This window comes from Salmo salar, chromosome 20, assembly GCF_965601325.2.
Source record: "Salmo salar chromosome 20, fSalSal1, whole genome shotgun sequence".
In the NCBI taxonomy this organism is placed as follows: domain Eukaryota; kingdom Metazoa; phylum Chordata; class Actinopteri; order Salmoniformes; family Salmonidae; genus Salmo; species Salmo salar.
This window is the reverse complement of record NC_138310.1, coordinates 54,446,377-54,468,622: the sequence shown is the minus strand read 5'-3', so window position 1 is coordinate 54,468,622 and position 22,246 is coordinate 54,446,377. Positions and strand designations below refer to the sequence as shown.

At 44.4% G+C, this 22,246-nt stretch overlaps 1 protein-coding gene across 1 annotated transcript; it reads right to left on the bottom strand.

The window, feature by feature from the left end:
• Window positions 1-12: 12 nt before the first annotated feature.
• On the bottom strand, window positions 13-21,671 carry LOC106580820 (proprotein convertase subtilisin/kexin type 7). Its single transcript, XM_014162280.3, has 16 exons — window positions 21,527-21,671; window positions 19,814-20,287; window positions 19,370-19,504; window positions 18,849-19,014; window positions 15,191-15,281; window positions 14,912-14,966; window positions 13,237-13,375; window positions 13,058-13,158; window positions 10,154-10,321; window positions 9,091-9,195; window positions 8,795-8,897; window positions 6,324-6,480; window positions 3,320-3,414; window positions 3,092-3,185; window positions 2,798-2,915; window positions 13-2,715 (listed from the first exon to the last, which is right to left on the bottom strand). Exons 2-16 carry the CDS (start codon window positions 20,225-20,227, stop codon window positions 2,479-2,481), a joined length of 2,178 nt encoding a protein of 725 aa, XP_014017755.2. The 5' UTR covers window positions 20,228-20,287; window positions 21,527-21,671; the 3' UTR covers window positions 13-2,478.
• Window positions 21,672-22,246: the final 575 nt, after the last annotated feature.

The window sequence follows — 22,246 nt, the reverse complement described above, 5'->3', positions numbered from 1 at the left end:
TGACATAAATACTTGCATCCATGAGTTTTATTGACAAATATCAATGCACAAATAAGGTCCGCTAAGCAAAAAAATGAATTTAAGTATGCTGTAAGTACACAATTTTTTTTGCTCGGTGGGAAATGAATATCCAATTAGTCAGTGACAATTGTGTGGAGTTTAGAGTTTGACAGCAACTGAGCTTATTACAGTATTAAAAGACACTATGTCCTGGGATTTCCAATAATCTTCTATGTAGAAGAACCTCTTGCCTTCTAACGACTAGGGTCCGCTTTTAATAAATGGTCATAATGTTTTGTAGCTCAAACCGTTCGGACTTTACACACGTTTTTGAGAATAACCATTTCTCGGGATCCACCCTTGTCTCAAACACCACTCTAGCTCAACCCCCGTTAATCACACAGACTAACGCAACAACCCAGCTGTTGTAGGTCAGACAATGTTTAAAAAGGGGTTAGAAATCCAAAACACGCCGGCAATAGTGGGACTCAAGAATGATTTTGAAATACTTACTTCGTCCTAAATTCCACTGGTTTGATTTCAAGGGAAATTATGGGAATGATCCAGCCTGAAAATCCCAATTCATTTTACTCAGTCAAGCTGTGACTTGCACAGCAGAACAGGCTTCCAGTTTAGTCCAGTAAATACAAATAAAATCTTTGTTTCAGTTCATAAAAAAATCAAACTCTGAAATATTGATGATTGTAACATATTACAGTTGATACAAAAAATTTAAAAACACATTCAACCCCACATTCAGATCCCAAATCAAGTTCAAGTACCAGAAAAATGTATATAGTCTGCACAAAATAACATCCCAAAACCACCACACCCAAACGGGAGGTCTGTTTACAAAATAATTAAGTTAAAAGGTGCACTATGCAGAAATCGCTCCACCATTTTCCTGTTTGCTAAAATTAGAATAGTTGGCCTAATTTCAGTTTGACAAAACAGTCATTGTGTAGAGAATCATTGTACCATCTAAGTCATTGTGAAATATATTTTCCATAACCAAAAATATTGTATATTCAGCTTTTTGAAGTTGGTGTACAAAACCGAAAGCAAAAGAAGCAAAAACAAAACTTCAGAACGGGAAGCATTGAAATAGCACACAGAACAGATCTACTGTTTCTTAAACTGCTTTCAATAGGAATTAAATATCTCTCACATTTCTATGTGAATTTGGTCAGGTCGCCCAAATAGTTACATATTGTAGCTTTAAAGCTTCTACACATAGGATTTATTTTTTGCATTGTCATTTCAGAAAATGTCCATAAAATATCTGTCGCTAATAGTGTTTCAAAGTATTATATTAGCAGCTAGTGTTGTGATTGGCTGTGATATTCTCCCACCAGAACGGTATCTGTTGTTAAAATAGGAAAGCTGTTCTGTCTTATCTAGTGGAAATTGCTCAAATTCTACACTGTTCGCTCAATTTCAGTTTATGTGCGAAAAAAAGCATTGAATAGTGTTGGGAATCATTGTACCATCTAAATCGTTGCAAAATCTATTTTCAATAATAACTTTTTTTTTTACAGCTGTTTGAAGCTGGTGGACCGAAAGCAACTTGTTCTACAACCCAAAGGACATCCAGTCAACTTGACAACTGTGGGAATAATTGGCATCAACATGTGCTATCATCCCTGTGGAATGCTTTTCACACCTTGTAGAGTCCATGCCCCGACAAAATGAGGCTGTTCTGAGGGAAAAAAGGGAGGGTGCAACTCAATATTAGGAAGGTGTTTGTTTTGTACACAGTGTATTATGGACATTTTCTGAAATTACAATGCAACATTTTTATAAAATCCTATGAGTAACACCTTTAATTTAAAAAAATAACTTAAAAAGTAACCATAATCAAGAGCAATATCACTCACACACATCCTCAAAACCAAACACCATTTACATTTTAAAACACATTCACATACACAGCAGTCTGACATAAACCCAGACTAAACCTAATCCTGACCAAGATTAGCCTTAATCGTTGTCCAGGAAACCACCCCGGGAGTGATGCTCTGTCTGGTTGTCCAGGAAACCGCCCCAGGAGTGATGCTCTGTCTGGTTGTCCAGGAAACCGCCCCAGGAGTGATGCTCTGTCTGGTTGTCCGGCACACCTAGTCCCACACTAAAAGACCCAGGTAAGGGATTGAACCAAACTAGTGATACATACTCTAACCCAAAGACCAAGCCAAACTACCACCTCTATAGCACTGCTAGGCGAGACCGGAGGGTCCTGAGAGATCCAGGGGGTTTAGGTTAATCCACCGCAGTACACTTATTCACACACATGGGGCACTGCAACGCTGATAAAAGGCCACAGGCTTGGAGAGCAATGGGTTGGCCAGTGAGCACACAGTTCCAGCCCACATAGTTCAGTCTCCAGATCAGTTCAGTTGGCCCCACTGGCGCCAGGCCCAGACTGATGAGAGGCGGGTGGGATGTCGTAAGGAGAAAGGACAGAGGTTTTCTCCAGTGTTATGTGGCAGCATCTCCAGTGATGAAGGGCACCTTGTACTCTGAGTCCGACACACTCTGCATCTCCAGCTCAGAGCTGTCCCCCAGAGTTCCAGTGCCTCTCCCCCGGCCCCCGCGGGAGCCCCGCGTCCCCCTGCCCCGCCGACACAGCCCCCTAAAGTCCAGGTTGGCCAGGGTCACCTCCAGGGTGTAGTACAGGGACCAGAAGAGAGCAAAGCAGCCCAGCAGTAGCAGAGACTACACAGAGACATGGTGATGGGTGAGGGGAGGAAATTATAAAATGAGGCATATTTATTTTGTGTGAGTGTGTGTAACATACCTTGAGGCTCTTGGAGGTGAACGGGCTGACCGTCTCAGAGGGGATGTCCATGCCTGCAGGACAGGGCAGGGAGAAAGTGCTGTCCAGATACTGCCCCCCCATAGCCTCCTCCACTACACTGTCAATCAAAACACACAACCAAATCAATGCTCACATCCACTAAGGGAGCACCAATGACAAAACATCACTTTCCTTTAAAAATAGAGCATCCAGAAACGCATAATAAATAGAATCACACATATGTTCTATTTATATAATCCAGGCTGCTGTTTTAACAGTGATGTGTCTCCTGACCTCTGTCTCTCCTTGACCTCTTCGAAGGACAGAGAGGAGCCATACAGAGTGAGCTTCCAGTGCTTCAGAGAGCCCAGGGTCAACCCAGGGTCTTCTAAAATAAAAGGGACAAAGACAGAGAGGGGGGGAGATGATGAATGAGCAGGAGAGAGCTCATACTGTAGCTGGGGTCATGTAGTGGTCAGTGGCAGACAGGTGAATGACAGACAGACAAAGACTGGTCCTTACTGTGGTCAGAGACTTGCAGCCTGTACTGGCCCTCGGCTCTCTCCCCCCAGCAGCGTACAGTGGAGAACGTCCAGTCTGAGTAACCGGAGGTGTCCCTGGAGTAACACACAAAAGGACAGAGGCAAGAACGTCATATGTTGTGCAATTTTCTTTTCGAGTAAGTGAATAAAATGTCAAACTAAAATCAGTATGCACTACATGACCAAAAGTATGTGGACACCTTCTTGTTGAACATCTCATTCCAAATTGATGGCCATAAATATGGAGTTGGTTCCCCCTTTGCTGCTATAACAGCCTCTACTCTTCTGGGAAGGCTTTCCACTAGATGTTGGAGAGGACGTCGCTGCAGGGACTTGCTTCCATTCAGCCACGAGCATTAGTGAGGTTGGGCACTGATGTTGGTCTACTAGGCCTGGCTCGCAATCAGTGTTACAATTTATCCCAAAGGTGTTTGATGGGGTTGAGGTCAGGGTTCTGTGCAGACCAGTCAAGTCCTTCCACACCGGTCTCGACAAACCATTTCTGTATGGACCTTGCTTTGTGCACAGGGGCATTGTCATGCTGAAACATAAAAGGGCCTTCCCCAACCTGTTGCCACAAAGTTGGAAGCACAGAATCGTCTAGAATGTCATTGTATGCTGTAGCGTTAAGATTTCCCTTCACTGGAACTAAGGGGCCTAGCACAAACCGTGAAAAACAGCCCCAGCCCATTATTCCTCCTCCACCAAACTTTACAGTTAGCTATATGCATTCGGGCAGGTAGTGTTCTCCTGGCATCCGCCAAACCCAGATTCGTCCATCGGACTGCCAGATGGTGAAGCGTGATTCATCACTCCAGAGAACACGTTTCCACTGCTCCAGAGTCCAATGGCGGCGAGCTTTACACCACTCCAGCCAACGCTTGGCATTGCGATCTTCGGATTGTGTGCGGCTGCTTGGCCATGGAAACCCATTTCATGAAGCTCCCAACGAACAGTTATTGTGCTGACATTGCTTCCAGAGGCAATTTGGAACCCAGTAGTGAGTGTTGCAACCAAGGACAGTTGATTTTTATGAGCTACGCGCTTCAGTACTCAGCAGTCCCATTCTGAGCTTGTATGGCCTACCACTTCACAGCTGACCCGTTGTTGCTCCTAGATGTTTCCACTTCACAATAACAGCACTTACAGTTGACCGGGGCAGCTCTAGCAAGGCAGATATTTGTTGGAAAGGTGGCATCCTATGACGGTGCCACGTTGAAAGTCACTGAGCTCTTCAGTAAGGCCATTCTACTGCCAATGTTTGTCTATGGAGATTGCATGGCGGTGTACTCGATTGTATACACCTGTCAGCAACGGGTGTGGCTGAAATAGTATAATCTACTACTTTGAAGGTGTGCCCACATATACTTTTGAATATATAGTGTCTGTGTGTGCACTGTTATTACTAGTGATGCACCGATATTACATTTTTGGCCGATACCAATATTTTCCTTGCCAAAACAAAAAACTGATACCGATAACCGATATTTAAAATTTTGGCGGCCTTTTAAGCATTCTAGTGCAGTTAAATAGTTAACACACACATGGACGCAGCTGTCTAAGGCACTGCATCTCAGTGCAAGAGGTGTCACTACAGTCCCTGGTTCGAATCCAGGCTGTATCACATCCAGCCATGATTGGGAGTTCCATAGGGCTGCGCACAATTGGCCCAGCGTCGTCCGGGTTTGCCCGTCGTTGTATAAGAATTTGTTCTTAACTGACTTGCTTAGTAAAATAAAGGTTACACACACACACAACAAAAAAAAACATTTACATATGTCCCCATTACCAGTAAAACATAATCAAAACCCATTTCTTTCACTTACTGTGCTGTTTCGTTGTTCATTTGTTCAGTCGTTTCATTCTCAACCAGGATTTCATCATACATGTCAAGCAGTGAAGTTTCAGCTGTCTGTCCGTGGCCTCTCTTCCTCGGTGCACACTGTCACTGTGTCCGTTTCCATCTTGTCCAGCTGTGTATGTAACATTTCATGTAAACCCTGTTTCTTGTCTGCATCGAAGTAGTGGTCCTTGTACATGGCATCGAGCATGGTGGCGACACAGTAAAGAGAGAACGCCATCGAAAGGCTTTGTTGAGCAGGCGTTTCAATGCCTTGACAGAGGGTATCACGTCTGCTGCAGACGCAGTTGATGAGCTTATTTCTCAAGTCAGTTGTTCAAATGGAGCTAGCTAGTGTGTTCATGTTTCCAAGTTTCAAACATGTTCTCAAATGCCATTGAAATGGCAGGAGCGGTATGACAACTAGCACATTCATGAGCATGCAATACGACCTCCTGAATACAAAATCCTTGACGACCCACTGTGCTGTCAGACTCATGGGGTTGATATCGCTGGTCCAAACGTCAGTCGTGAAGCTAATAGCATTTTTTATTTTTTTAGCAGTGACACTATTACCGTGTAACTCCGGTAGGGAAACATCTGAAAAATAGAGTACTAGGTAGTGTGTACTGGTGCTCGACCAGTCGGCAAAAGCCAACCTCACCCACGACAGAAAACGGTTGATTGTCAAGAGCAATGAATTCCATCATCTTGCCGTTAATGGATTCAGCCTTTGAGTTGTCTCGCTGAAATGTTCTTACTCTTTCAAATGACTGCTCAACTTGTTGACTGCTCGATCCACACAGCAGACATTGTGGGCTAGGTTAGGAATGCTGTGTTGCACGTGTAGCGCAAAATTTTACGTGGCATCATTATGTCATGTACCTACGTTATATAGGTACGCACGTCAGCTTTGACATCGGTTTTGCACATCGGCGTAAAACTAGACATCAGGCCAATGCCGGCATTTTTAGCTAATATCGTCCGATTCCGATTTGTTCACCGATATATCGTGCATCCCTAGTTATTACTGCACTGTTGGAGCTAGAAACAAGCATTTCGCTGCACCTGCGATAACATTATACAAATCTGTGTACGCGACTAATAAGCTTTACATTCAATTTATGTGCGTGCGCAAACTCACATATCCAGAGTACGGCGCGCCCCGATGAGTGAGGTCATGCCACTGGGGCAGAGTAGTACAATCTCCACGTTGCCGCGGCGAGTATGGACCATCGTCAAGGTGACAGACACGTGCTCCAAGGTCTGCATCCCGGACTGCCTGAGGTCAGCTGCAGTGACTGGGGTGAGAGGAGCACAGAGATCCTAATGAATGACTGTGTGTCTTTCTATAGGAATGGCAGAGTGAGGGGAAGAACAGAGAAGCCAATGAAAACTACATATAAAACAGTAAAGGGTCGGATGACCTTTACTCTGGTTGCCCATAGGTCCAATCTTACTTAAAGGCCATCTAAGGCCATTCCATTTAGTGTGAAACTGTATTTTCCCAATGAGATAAGATCTGTGTATATGCGTCTGTCCCAGACACCTGCAACCTTGTTTTCGCCTCTGTTCAAGATAATGCATCACTGTCCTCATGTTTAATTGAATGCTGTTGAAAGTGTCATCAGTCTCATATTACCCAGTGTCTGTAATGAGGCCTGTCTTCTTCATTCAGAATGACTATATATTGTTTTAGCAATTGTATCAGGTGCCTGTTGGGACATTCAAATACATTTTAGGAACTTGATGACTGCTGTCTGAATGGTCTCCTTTTACACCCAAATCTCCCCCCGAAGCCTTTAACATTGTCACTACACCATCCACTGTGCAATGGCTCTCTTGCTGATATTCTACAGCCAATTCCCCCAGAGGAATACAATATGTCAATATGTCTCAGTTGTAGAACATGCAAAGAGCAGACAGACCTGTAGTCCCTCGCAGCGGAGCCTCCCTTTCTCTCTGGATCCCTGACCTGCAGCGTACTGTAATTCACTGGCATTTCCTCACCCCCTGTTTGCTAATGGGCCTTAATGCTACATTACCATATAGGGAAAAACACTTCCCCAGGCCAAGGAAGGAGAGCTAGAGGGAGGGATATACAAAGGTGTGGAGGAAGAGAGACTGGTGGTGAAAGGGTGCAGAGAGAGGGGCAGAGTGTATAGGGGTAGCAGGATGGATGGGGGGGGGGGGGGGGGGGAGTATGGACTCTTCCTGGAGTCCAAATCATCTTCCAAGCGTACAGGACTGGACTGGTAAGAGTTCCTCAGAGACCCTCCCACACAGACAGTGACCTGTCATGAGAATCTCACTCTTCACCCACATAATCCCAACTGATGTGTCTTAAGAGTGTGTTACTGCCTTTTCATACACGTTTCATATTAAATGATGCACAAACTTGTTGCAACTCAAATGCTCCAAGCTCTGAAATGATAGAATCTTTTTCACCATTATCGAAGTCTGCATAAAATAGACTCAATGAAGCTAAATCAACACAATGGCTATGCTTTGCTTCTATTGTTCTCTCCCTCTCCGACACACACACGAGAAGATTAATAAGCCAGAGATTTTAGCTGCATCCCAAGTGGTACCCTTTTCCCTAGATATTTGCATGACTTTTGATCAGAGCCTTTGTGCACTATAAGAACAGAGTGCCATTTGGGATGCACAGTTTGAATGGCAGAGGTTTTAATCAACGTTGGCCTGGCATGCACCCCATACATTCCTCTCCTGACAAACATCTTAAGACGTTTTTAACAATGGCGTTTCTTTTCAACAACAACACACGCCTATCTTTTGGGAATCCAACGTTTGAGACTGAACACTCTAGTCTTCCCTTTTCACATGGGAAGGAAATAGTGATCGTACTGGACCTTAAGCTAATGGACCGGCCAAAACACATAGCAACAAGGACAACAAATAGCCTAGCGATAGAGTAGTTTAACATAACAACCTGCTTCATGTATCGTTGAGAATAACCAAAACTAGCTTACTTTTCAATGAATGGAAATATAATTTCCATGTATAAATACAAAGTCGATTTACATCTCGAATTTCATTGCTTCAAAACGCATGTCTCACTTGGACTAAAACATGTAACTAAAACATTTAGCCTTTGTCAGCAACTCTTCCTCTGCTTTGACCTTAGAAACCCTAGTCACGTAAGACTGGACACACACACACACACACACACACACACACACACACACACACACACACACACACACACACACACACACACACGGCTGTGCTGCAGCAGGGAAAAGGTGCTTCTGGCTCTGCTGCTGACCACAGAACAGGCAACACACAGGCTGCATACGCTGGGCTAGGAGGGAAGAAGAGAGAGGGAGGGAGGAGGAATACAGACATCTCTGCTGTGACACTGTGTGTGTCAGAGAGGGAGAGAGAGGGAACGTAGGGATGTGTTCTCTCTCCAATAGTTTAGTCAGTGTGCCCAGTGACAGAGAGACTCTGAAGAACATTGCCTAATAAGGGCAGACTGCTGATTGCCTGTTGGGAGGGTCTCTCTGGAGAGCACTGGCAGAGAGAAGAGAAACAGCAAATATTCAGACTCGCTTGCTCATTCTCGCTCTCTCTCACACAAACTCTACCAACCGTTCCAGGTTAGGCTGAGTTGACCCGGATAGGCTGGGATAAGCTCCTCCTCCTTCAGCACTGGGCTCTGATAGGACACTAGGAACGGCACCATCTCCCACACCTGATTAATACACACGCACAAAACAAAGAACTTTCACATGTATACCTTCAGTCTTTTTTAAATGAGCAGAATATTGAATTAGCTGAAAGAAAATCCCTACCACTCCTAACAGTGTCAGTAGTGTAGTTGGTAAAGCTTGACATTAGTGTGCTGCTGAGACATTAGGAAGGGAGTGGGTGAGGTGGAGTGGTACCTTGGCAGCGTTGACCAGCCGCCAGGCGTTGAGCAGGCCGAAGCCGTGCTGGTGACTGTGGTGGAAGCCCGCTCCATTGATTTTCCAGTCCCCTTGCACATCATACTACAGACACACACAATTAGGAACGGTATGTGCCTGTGTAGCAGTGATTAATGATACAGTACATAAAGGGGAGTCATACAGTGAGGTCCAGAAGTATTGAGTCAGTGACTAATGTTTTATTCCTTTGGCTCTGTACTCCAGCACTCTGGATTTGAAATGATACCAGACTGTCAGCTTTCATTGGAGGGCATTTTCATCCATATCGGTTGAACCACTTAGAAACCAGAGCACTGTTTGGACATAATCCTACCATTTTAGGGGACCAAAAGTATTGGGACAAATATCATACCCCCCAAAAATGCTAACCTCCCCTGTTATTGTAATGGGGAGAGGTTAGTATGTCAATGTCCCAATACTTTTAGAGCTCACTGTATGTCTGCATGACTGTGAAGTGTGCTTGAGAGGACATGTAGGTGGTGATGTCACTCTGTTGTCATGTAGATTGTACCTGTGTGGCTGTGTAGGTGGTGACGTCAGTCTGTTGTCATGGAGATTGTACCTGTGTGGCTGTGTAGGTGGTGACGTCAGTCTGTTGTCATGGAGATTGTACCTGTGTGGCTGTGTAGGTGGTGACGTCAGTCTGTTGTCATGGAGATTGTACCTGTGTGGCTGTGTAGGTGGTGACGTCAGTCTGTTGTCATGGAGATTGTACCTGTGTGGCTGTGTAGGTGATGACGTCAGTCTGTTGTCATGGAGATTGTACCTGTGTGGCTGTGTAGGTGGTGACGTCAGTCTGTTGTCAGGGAGATTGTACCTGTGTGGCTGTGTAGGTGGTGACGTCAGTCTGTTGTCATGGAGGTTGTACCTGTGTGGCTGTGTAGGTGGTGACGTCAGTCTGTTGTCATGGAGGTTGTACCTGTGTGGCTGTGTAGGTGGTGACGTCAGTCTGTTGTCATGGAGATTGTACCTGTGTGGCTGTGTAGGTGGTGACGTCAGTCTGTTGTCATAGAGGTTGTACCTGTGTGGCTGTGTAGGTGATGATGTGCTGCACGTCTCTCCAGGTGAGACAGGGCCGGACCTGCAGCATCAGAGCCACCATGCCAGCCGCCAGGGGTGCCGCCGCCGAGGTGCCCGTGTGCCCGTCAGTACAGCCCGTGCCCTGCTGCAGTGACCAGTCTGACGTCACCTACACAGTACACACACACAGACAGACAGAATAGTCAAACATGCATGCAGACAAAACACTCTCACAAACAGCCAGTGGTAAAGAGCTATGCGACGGCTAGGGAGGAAAATAAAACATGGAGAGAGTTGGAGATGGAGGGTCTTAAGGTGGAGGAAAAGTAGAGAGAAGTGCTAAAACAGACAGACAGGAAGTGGTGAAGGAGGGAGAGAGATTGATAGGAATACAGGGACAGGGAGACAGCAGGGAGAAAAAGGCTGCTGATGGAGTCACTGGTAAACATGATCTCTGCCGGGGGGGGGGAGAGGTAACAGATAAAGATGCCATTTTCTCGCTTCACATGTATTTCTACCGGCTCTATAGACACTGTTTCAGCCTTACTGAATGATCACCGACATGCTCAAGCATTTCAGACCTGCATACTAGCATAGATCCCACAGCCCTTCCAAATGGAGAGAAATTACTATGGTTGCGTCCCAAATGAGAGCCTATTCCCTATTGGACTTCAGTGGGAAATACCCTGGATAGTCATGGGTTCAATATTTGACGTAAACAAAGAGAGAATAACGTATGAGCTCTGTGATGTGTGTAGTTTTGGGTTAGAGTATAGGGTGTATTGTTGCATATGTACTAGCTTATGAGCATAATATGCATGACAATGGTATGTGCTGAGGTGCGCAGCATTCAAATGACCTGTATACACGTTTATATGGATCCAGCTGCCACTGTATTGAAGCCATTGGATGCAGTTTATCATAGCGCTATGCGCTTTATTATGGGCAATAGGTTCAGTACACATTTCATTTTGTATCAGAAAGTAGCTGGCCAACTCTGGACATCCCTTCCATCTCTACGGAGTTGTTGTTTAGCACCTTACGGGTGGAACGATCTACAATACACTTTCAAAATGGAGGAATTGGTGCCTCTAGGGCATTTCAGGTTGTTAGGGAACCTTTTCACTGAAGAATGTGTCTGCTTCTTATGATTGTGTTTGGCTTTTCGTGTACGATAATGTGTATATGAATGTGTAGTTTAATGTGTTTATGGTATTGTGATGTGCATGTGGTGCTATACAGGCCTCATCTGGAAAAAGAGACCTTGGTCTCAGCATCGACTCCATGTCAAAATAATATAAAATATATAATGTACTATAAAAAAGGACAAAAAAAATAAAAAAATAAAATCGGGAGCCATTTGGGACGCAGAATTGTAGTACAGATCCAAACAGTGCCATCTAAACAGTCTGTCTTCCAGAGGAGTAAGGGACCTCTCTGGAGCGTTGGTGACACAGACATACAGCTAGGGGTGTTTGATCATAGGTGACGACGGGCCTGGTCGGACACCGAGAGGAGAGACAGTCTGACGGGAAGACGACATGCAGCCTCTCTGCTGAGGAGGGAAAGGGACGGAGGAAGAATCCACAGACATATGTCAACTAGAACGCCTTCTCTCATTTAAAGCAAAGCCATGAAAGCACAGAGCGGAGAAGAGAGCTCACAGACTGCAGCACTGCTCAACATCAAATGGGACCCATGTGTTGTCAATGTGATGAGGGAATGGTGCATAGCAGTGGTGGCACTGCAGCATAGCACATGGCAGCTAGAGGCAGTTGGGCTGGTGGGTGGATACAGTGGCTATATCCCAAATGTCACCCTGTTGCGTATATAGCGCACTACTGGTCAAAAGCAGTGTACTATATAGGGAATAGGGTGCCATGTGGTATACACACAGTATGTGCAGAGCACTCGTGCGACAGGGTAGAAGAGCTAGAGCCTAGCCCTAAAACCACTTGGCCTGGTGTTAAGTGGTGGATTTGGCCTTTCAGGAAGTCACGGATGCCAGTTGAGAGTTTGATGGTTTTAACCCGGGGCTTACATCACCCGGCCAAACCATGTTACCCAGGAGATGGCAACAAACAGCAGCAAACAGAGATTTGCCTTACAGATCTCCTCTCTAGCTTCCTAAAACCCTCTCCTTTGCCCTCGCTCAAAACACAGCATCTCATGATGCAAAATGCAGCATACCAACTGTATTTCTGTGCTTTGAAAGTTATGTATCTTGAAAACTTGATTGCTGACATGCAAAACGTTCTGAGACTATATCAACAATGGACTTAGCACCCAAAAGATTGTTTTCACTAGCCATCAATGTGTCCTCTCTGCTTCATTCAAAGATGTCTGACTGGCACAGTATCATCTGTCAATATCCCACTGTCTAACTTCCACGTCAATAATCTATGTCTTAAGGGACAAGGCACAACCAGTCTTTGTAAGGGGGATTCCATTGGTACCGTGGTGCAGTTCACTGCAGGTGAGAATGCAGTCCGGACCAAACACAGGAAAAGAACCAGAGGTGCGCAGTATTATTGGCTGTTTGACTGAGAGCATTTGATGAAATGATCACAGTACTTTAACTTGGTATCTCTGAAACATTCTGCGAGTAGCAGCACATTTATGATTGCATCTGATGCGGATTAGGGGAGAGGGGAGGGGGCTATAGGCTATGGAAAATAGTTAGTGACTAGTGCACTGTTTAGTCCCGCATGTTGTTGGAAGACCAAAGCGAAAGTAATATGAAGTTTGGGACACACAGGTTATGTTTCTTGACATTTGGCGATGTGAAACCAAACGGACCAAATGAAAAAAATACAACATATAATCGAACTCTGATTCAAACTATAACTCAGAACTGTGTGATAACGCCCTAAATGGTGTGTGTTTGTTACTAGTACAGACTCACAATACTGCGTAGCGTTCTGCCCCCACTGCTGAAGGTGACAGCCAACATGGAGGCACACTCCTCAGCATAGAATGGCATCTTCCCTTCCTCATTTACTGCTCCTACAAGAGACACACACACAATTAGAAAACACTCACCACCACACACAGAGACAGACAACATTGCTCCTATTCACTGACCAATGGTAACAGTGTAGATTGAGTTAGCATAGCCATCGTAGTTGCAGTTGTCCTCGTACTGGCCCCCGTTGCCACTGGCGACGACAAAGATACTGCCGAAGCCCCTTCTGCCAGCAATCACTCCGTGCTGCAGCGCCGCCTACAGACAAAACAAGGAAACATTCGCTTCAGTCACGCCTAGTAACTTCTTGTAGACTTATACAGCCAACCAGAGTATATAGCAACATTTTAAAATGGTTAACAAGGGTCCTCATTGGTGAGCAGCATTCTCAGGCCTAGTCATACCTGAATATTCAATATTGAGTATACAAAACACATGCGCTTTCCATTATATAGACTGACCAGGTGAAAGCTATGATCCCTTACTGCTGTCACTTGTTATATCCACTTCAAATCAGTGTAGATGAAGGGGAGGAGGCCTTTTAAGCCTTGAGTTATTTATCGTGCATGTGTGCCATTCAGGGCGTGAATGGGTAAGACAAGATTTATGTGCCTTTGAACAGGGTATGGTAGTAGGTGCCAGGCGCACTAGTTTATGTCAAGATTTGCAACGCTGCTGGGGGTTTTCACACTCAATAGTTTCCTGTGTGTATCAAAAATGGTCCACCGGGCCTCCTGAGTGGCGCAGCGATCTAAGGCACTGCATCGCAGTGCTAGAGGTGTCACTGCAGATCCAGGTTTGATCCCGGGCTGTGTCACAGCAGGCCGTGACCGGGAGACCCATGAGGCGGCGCACAATTGGCCCAGTGTCGTCTGGGTTGGAGGAGGGTTTGGCCGGCCGGGATGTCCTTGCTCTAGCGAATCCTGTGGCGGGCCGGGCGCATGCACGTTGACACGGTCGCCAGTGTTTCCTCTGACAAATTGGTGAGGCTGACTTCCGGGTTAGGCGATCAGTGTGTCAAGGAGCAGTGCGGCTTGACAGGAACATGTTTCGGAGGATGCGTGGCTCTCGACCTTCGCCTATCCGTACGGGAATGGCAGCAATGGGACAAGACTAACTACCAATTGGATATCACGAAATTGGGGAGAAAGAGGGGTAAAAAGTACAACAAAAAACACATTAAAATAAAAAAATGGTCCACCAACCAAAGGACATCCAGCCAACTTGACACAACTGTCGGAAGCATTGGAGTCGACATGGGCCAACGAGGCTAATCTGATGGCAAAAGGGGGGTGCAACTCAATAATAGGAAGGTGTTTCTAATATTTGGTATAGTCAGTGTATGTCACTATAATCCTATAACTATATGATCACTATGTGTGTATACCTCCATTCTTAGGTTTGTGAAAAACTGGAAGCCGCAGCTAGCATGAATTTCTATTAGACCATGAGGACTGGCTGAGGGGATTTGGTAGTTCTGATTCATTTCCACAGTGCCTGCCAAAGACATTGAGAGTGAGGAACACCTAGGCAACGAACATGACCAGAAAAAGCCAGACACTCTGTCTCGATTCAGAATGTGTGTGTGTGTGTCTGTACGTGTGAGGGACGTTCTTTTTATTTTTTTGGTCTCATAAGACACTCACAAACTGTACCCTGTAGAGTGCAACAGTATACTGCCCTCTGCTGGTGCAAAAATGCATTCTCATAATGCATTTCTATAAAGAGACCAGGACTGGCAATTCGTGTTAGAAATGGGTTGTGTGTAGTAACGCATGTTGTATCCAAACCAACCTTGCCCAAGGGGTGTGGTCCATCGACAGTGCGGCCATCATCATCAGGACCCCAACTGAGGAAGAGGAGGAAAGAGAAGAGAACAGTTGAATCAGACATATTTTTCCTACAGCCACTGAATCTAATCTAGAGAGAGAAAGAGAGAAGGGCATATCTTTATAACTATGCTTAGAGCTGTGGTTGGCTGTATATTACAGTTAGTAGTTTGCTTTATGCTGAGATTATAAGCAAACCAAGCATGTTCAGAGTCATGTGAGGCTGAGCTGTACACTGTTGTACCTGCAGCTGTAGACATCGTTGATCTGGTAGTGCTTGTTGAAAGCCACAGCCTCCATACTGTCTGTGAGTGGACCATCCAGGACTCTGATACCTGAACACACAAAACATGACGTGAAGAAAGGACTTCAAACATAAGAATGTCATAGCACCCTCTACCTAACTAGGGCCATGAGATTTTTCTCAGCACCTGACCAGACCAAGGTTGTATTCACTAGGGGCCCGATTCAGACTTAGGAAATGTATGCCTTTCCTACATATTTTGATTTCAGCACATCTCAGTATTTGGTATTCAGACTTACCTTATGCAGGTGCGCAAGGAGCTCTTTGGCAGAGGCATATTATGCGCACTGAATATATTTAATTAAACTGCTGAAAACCCTCACACTTGCTGGCCAACAGATTTCCTCATGGAGTTTTCAGTCAATGGGGTTTTCAGTACATTTATCTAAAGCCATCCGTTTAAATTCGGTGTACCTTTAATTTGAATTCTCGACTGACAATATAATATATATAGAGAGAACGGGTTCAGAATACTAGGGATAGATAAAAGAAAGACATCTAAATATATGCATATTTGTCTCCGCAACAAATGGTTGATTTTAAAATACTCTAATCTTGTAGATAATTTAGGGTTAGGAAAGTATTTATAAATCATGGTCTGGAGCCTTTACGCACAAAATATATTGATGAATGAAAAATACAGTGGTTTGATTCATCCTGAATGTTGCCATATTCAATTGTGCAATCCATAAAATATTGGAAGGTGAGAAAAGTGCACAATAGGGGTTGAACAATAGTCCTATAAAATCTACTCTACTAATCATGGAACTGTATGATAACGATCCAGTCGTCGTGAACTGTGCACCAGGCTGTGGTATGAGTTCCATAATGATTCAAATAGGCCAGAGTTTCCCAAACTCGGTGCTCAGGAACCCCAAGGGGTGCACCTTCTGGTTTTTGACCTAGCACTACACAGCTGATTCAAATAATGAACGAATGAGCAAGCTTTGATAATTTTAATAAGCTGTGTAGTGCTAGGCAAAACCAAAACGTACACCCCTTGTCCCGAGGACCGAGTTTGGGAAACCCTGAAATAGGCTAACATGTGCCAAATTATTGCACAACGTTAGCCTAATATGTTCCACACTTGCTAGCAACCCTCAGAAACAACTACACGGACGTGACAGAGGAAAGAAAGGTCAACGGAATGGAATGATGCAAAATGTAAGCTACAAATTGAAGAAAACTGACACTAAAGTGACTGTTATAAAATGCATGTGGGAATTACTGACGGTGGCTACCGATAGTGGCTAATATTTAGCATGATACAAATAAAATAAAAACCTGTGCTTATAATTAAAACATTCTAGAGCGCACACAGTACACCAACTCAGTAGGTCTGGTGATACATAACCCTATAGCTTCGGTATCCATTTCATTCCTGCAAATTTTGAGGAAATACAATAAAATTCTGAATAATGGCACAGCTATTTATAGCCTACTTCACTGTATACAGTGCATTCGGAAAGTATTCTGACCCCTTGACTTTTACCACATTTTGTTACATTACAGCCTTATTCTAAAATGAATGAAATAAAAGAAAATCCTCATCTACTACACACAATACCCCATAATGACAGAGCGAAAATAGGTTTTTAGAAATTGTTGTAAAATGTATTAAAAATAAAAAACAGAAATATCTTATTTACATAGGTATTCAGACCCTTTGCTATGAGACTCGAAATTGAGCTCATGTGCATTCTGTTTCCATTGATCATCCTTGAGATGTTTCTACAACTTGATTGGAGTCCACCTGTGGTAAATTAAATTGATTGGACATGATTTGGAAAGGCACACACCGGTCTATATAATGTCAGACAGTTGACAGTGCATGTCAGAGCAAAAAAACAAGCCATGAGGTTGAAGGAATTGTCTGTAGAGCTCTGAGACAGGATTGTGTCGAGGCACTGGGAAAGGGTACCAAAACACAGTGGCCTCCATCATTCTTAAATGGAAGGAGTTTGGAACCACCAAGACTCTTCCTTGAGCTGGCCGCCCGGCCAGTCTGAGCAATCGGGGGAGAAGGGCCTTGGTCACTCTGACAGAGTTCCAGAGTTCCTCTGTGGAGATGAGAGAACCATCCAGAAGGACAACCATCTCTGCAGAAGTCCACCATTCAGGCCTTTATGGTAGAGTGGCCAGACAGAAGCCATTCCTCATTAAAAAGGCACGACAGCCCGCTTGGAGTTTACCAAAAGACACCTAAATTACTCTCAGACCATGAGAAACAAGATTATCTGGTCTGATGAAACCAAGACTTGACTCTTTGGCCTGAATGCCAAGCGGCACATCTGGAGGAAATCTGTCACCATCCCTACGGTGAAGCATGGTGGTGGCAGCAACATGCTGTGTGGATGTTTTTCAGCGGCAGGAACTGGGAGACTAGACAGGATCGAGGGAAATATGAACAAAGCAAAATACTGAGGGATCCTTGATGAAAACCTGCTCCAGAGCACTCAGGACCTCAGACTGTTGGAAGGTGAACCTTTGCAACAGGCCAATGACCCTAAGCACACAGCCAAGACAACGCAGGAGTGGCTTCGGGACAATTCTCTGAATGTCCTTGAGTGGCCCAGCCAGAGCCCGGACTTGAACCCAATCGAACATCTCTGGAGAGACCTGAAAATAGCTGTGCAGCAACGCTCCCCATCCAACCTGACAGCTTGAGAGGATCTGCAGAGAACAATGGGAGAAACTCCCCAAATACAGGTGTGCCAAGTTTGTAGCGTCATATCCAAGAAGACTTGAGGCTGTAACCGCCAAAGGTGCTTCAACAAAGTACTGAGTAAAGGGTCTGAATACTTATGTAAAAGGTTATTTCAGTATTTAATTATTTTGTTTATTAGCAAACATATCTAAAAACCTGTGTTTACTTTGTCATTATGGGGTAGTGTGTAGATTGATGAGGGAAAAAAGACTTTAATTGAATACTTTCTGAATGCACTGTAAAATGTCATGTTGATATTATTTTGTTATCTTCCATGATTGGTTTCACATTCGTCTCTAGAGATCATAAGGAAAAATACGCTAAAACAATTGCTATTTGAAATTACAAACCCCTTCTCCAAACAGATTACTCATTTACCTAGCTCTTATCAACTTCTACATTACCATGCATGTGTTATTTCTATCGGAAATAGTAGATGTTTTTCCACTTTGAACATACAGGTGCTCGACCTTATTCATGGCTTCCTAGCGCGTTAAGGTGGTGGAGTTATGAGGGAATTAAGTCAAGGTCAGAATACGGCATACACCTCTGCCACCTCAATTTTTATGATATCCACCCCAAACGTTTAGCTGGCTGTCACATGCGTTTCCTGATGCTCAAGTTAAAGATCAGAATACTCGTTGAGAGAAAAGTGCATAAAAAGTGAATAAAGTTCCATTTATGTGCACGTAACTTGGGTCTGAATTTCCCTCTAGGCACAAAACTAAAGAAAACAGACAAACAGGGAGGGACTACATGATCTTGTCCAATAAGCAACACAAATGTTCATTTTCCATGCAAAACTATTTGCTACGGTGTGCAATAATGAACACAACCCTGGAAAAACTTCTGACAGTCACCATAACCAAGCTTTCCAAACACACAACGTACCTGCCACTTTACTGCCATAGGCCACGCCCACAGCACAGAAGCTGTTGTTGGAGACGGCGGCGATCTCCCCAGCACAGCGCGTGCCGTGGTGGTTGTCACTGAGGGCGTCCGGGTGGGGCATGGGGTCTGGGTCGTTGGAGTTCAAGTCATAACTGCCCTCTGGACTCTAAAGGGACAGAATGAAGCACGAGAACATTCGTATTTGAAAATAACATACTAGATGATGACATGATAGAAAGAAAGTTACTAATTATACTCCCAAATATTTTATGGGTATCGCGACCAACGTTTCAGCACAGTGCTTAACACTGAAGAAGGCACTGTGTGCGGGAACGTTGGTTGCGATACCCATGAAATATTTGGGAGTATAATTAGAGTGTGCTACTTACTTTCTTTTTATAGTTTAATCTCTGTTAGTCAGAACCTCTACAAAAGATTTTGCGGTGTGTGTCATCTTATGCTTTTTAACAGCAAAAAGCTAGAAAGAAAATCAGCCTAGACGTGGCCAGCATGAAACTCACATAGTTTGGCTGAATATCCTGGAGGGTGTGCTGAACCCCATCATCCACGACCACCACTGTCACCCCTGTCCCTGTGATGTTGCGCTCCCATACACCAGTCACATTGATGTCCATGCCCTCCCTGACATCATTATGCTGCGGGTGGGTGGAGAGGAGGAGGAAGAAAGCGTGGATGGAGGAGGAGAGGAGCGGGGAAGTGACAAAGGTTCGAGTCCAAGATATTGTTTGCAAATTAAGAATGAAAATAAACGTGGCATATAGCGACTCAGTTCAAAAAGTACTGTGCATTCTTACAGATCTGAATCTTCTATAGGCTATAAGTGTCCAGTAAGTAGATCTGAATCTTCTATAGGCTATAAGTGTGCAGTAAGTAGATCTAAATGTTGCTTAGCTATGAAACAGTTCTGAAGAGAAATTAAAAGACAAATTAGGCCAAATTCTCACCAGGTGCCACTGTAAGGGGTATCTGGGGTCGTTGAAGGCCATTGCCCTCTTGGAACGGCTGAGGACCTGCTCTTTGGAGTGCCAGAGCACATGAGGGTGGGCTGCCAGCACGTCCCCCGGTCTGCCCTCCTCCTCGGGGCCGGCACAGAGCAGGTAGTGGCCCTCCAGCTGCCCTATCTGGCCCCCGTTCTCCAGGCCAGCCTGCTCAGCCACCATGCTGGCCAGCTCGTGCAGGGTGGAGCCTTCAGCCTCCAGCAGCTCTGAGTCTGTGTGCAACCGGACTGCCCAGGACTGGCCTGGCCCACAGGAGGGTGGAGGAGCCGCAGGAGGGGCAGACGTGTGGAGGGTATGAACAGTCAGGCAGAGCATAGGGGTCAGGCCCAGGAGGAGCAGGAACAAGGGGGGTGAACCCATGGCAACACAGGCAGGTGCTCAACGCAAGTTCTGCTCTGCCTCCACATTAGGACCTGCAGCCTGAGGAGACACAGTGTGGTGAGGAAGAGTAGAGAAGGTAGCTGAACACACTGAAGAGGGAGAGATGGCTCCACTACAGTGTGACATTCAAAAGGCAGTAGCGATATTTCACAACAACAGCCCAGTTCTCACATTCAACAGTCCTCAAAGTAACACATTGGTACACACCCTTCATTGGCACACTGTTCATATCAGACCTCCAGCCAATCACTGCACCAGCCCTATATAACATTGTGCTGTTAATGACACTAACACTGGAGAGGCGGCAGGTACATGTTGTACCATATCCATGTGACACTATGATCCTGCTAATTATAGGCTAGTCTAACCACAGAATACAAGGACAACGCCATGTAGCATATGAATCAACTCAAGTTCCACAAAATGCCAAAGCCAACCCGGACAACGCATATTTTGCCGAGAATTGACATGCCCTTTTTCTCTGTTAGGAAATAATAGGACTATAACCCGACTAAGACAACCATGCGTGTTATTCATGTTACAGCACAACAGAATTCACACACTGTCAAGCTTGTAAATTAAGATGGGTGAATTTAGCTACAAAGCAGAATAAGCTAGGCTACATCAACAAAGGGAAATACCAGGGTTGTCATTTCTGGGTTGTTTGACCAGTTCAACCAGTTATTCAGTAGTAAATTAATTGAGGATGGATATCGATGTTGCCAGATATTCACAAATTAAGAAAAACATGTTTGTTAGCTAACGTTAACTATGTCATGTATTTGTTAGGCCTACTTCTACCAAACTAGCTAGCTTACTCAGCCTCCTATATCCCAATTCCAAAATGCATGGAATCAACTTGACATAACAGCTAGTAAGATGGCTAGATATCATACACCGATGTAAAACCCCAATATTGCTTGTTTCAAGAGTGTAGCCATCTGTACAGTATACGTAGGCTAGCAAGCTATAGTACTGTAGTTAGCTAACGTTACTGTCCTAGCTACAGTAAAGCAGTTTGGAAGCTCGTTTCATAACACGACAGCGACTGAAACACAGCTTACTGTATTGTTTTTATTCAACAGCTAGTTAGCTATGTAAATAGCCAGAGAAGTCGTTAGTAAATCTGATAATTACTAACGTTAGTTAGCTAGCTATAAACTGACAGTATGGCTCATTTGATATGAGGATGTTGTAGTCAGAGCTAGCCCACAACACGCAAGCAAGTATAGTACTATAATAACATGGCTACATTTCATACTGCTTTATGTATTTTACCTCTTCGTCGACGTCTTTATTCTACAGTTTATTTGTGGACAACAATTTCATTTACGATAGCGATTTAGCTGTCTGTCGTTTACCGAAAGGTTGTCACTTCCGCAACAACTTGACCGTCTATAATTTGTTTCTCCACTTGGGGGAGATCTAGTCTTATTATGTGTGCCAGTATGTTTAGCCGTCATTGCATTCCTTGTCATGCTAAACATCTTTGGCACATGACATGGAGAACAAGCAGTGGAATGTTAGCTAAAAATACTGGTACCCAGGCTGAGACCCAGGTAAAAAGTAAGGTGAAATATAATAACATTTTACAGATCTCTCACAGCTAGATAATCATAACCTCTAGGAATGTTGCTACATAAACTTTTTTACTTTTAAATTAATTATATATTCCATGTATTCTTGAAAAATATAACTTAAGTTATTCTAATCATGATACTGCAGTATTTGGTCTTTCACTTAGAGACCTTGAGTATTTCAACCTACATAAAATGTAACTGTCACGTCTACTCCTGCTCCTCCCCTCCGGTGTTCGACCTCGCATCAATCATTACAAGCACCTGGCACTCCCTTAGGTTCTTTCCCCAGTCAGTATTGTTTATGTTTCATGTCTATATGCGACTTGTGTTTGTGATATTGTTTAATGTTCCATTTCTTATTAAACTCACCACCTGCACTTCCTTCTGACTCCCAGCGTTTATGTTACTGAATACTGAC

Bases quoted from the DNA above. Each gene is read 5' to 3' on its own strand.
- LOC106580820 (XM_014162280.3), bottom strand. From the start codon at position 20,227: ATGGGTTCACCCCCCTTGTTCCTGCTCCTCCTGGGCCTGACCCCTATG. The intron at 3,186-3,319 runs GTAAGGACCAGT...CTTTTATTTTAG, and splicing joins GCTGCAAGTCTCTGACCACA to AAGACCCTGGGTTGACCCTG. The intron at 2,916-3,091 runs GTCAGGAGACAC...TTTGATTGACAG, and splicing joins GAGGTCAAGGAGAGACAGAG to TGTAGTGGAGGAGGCTATGG.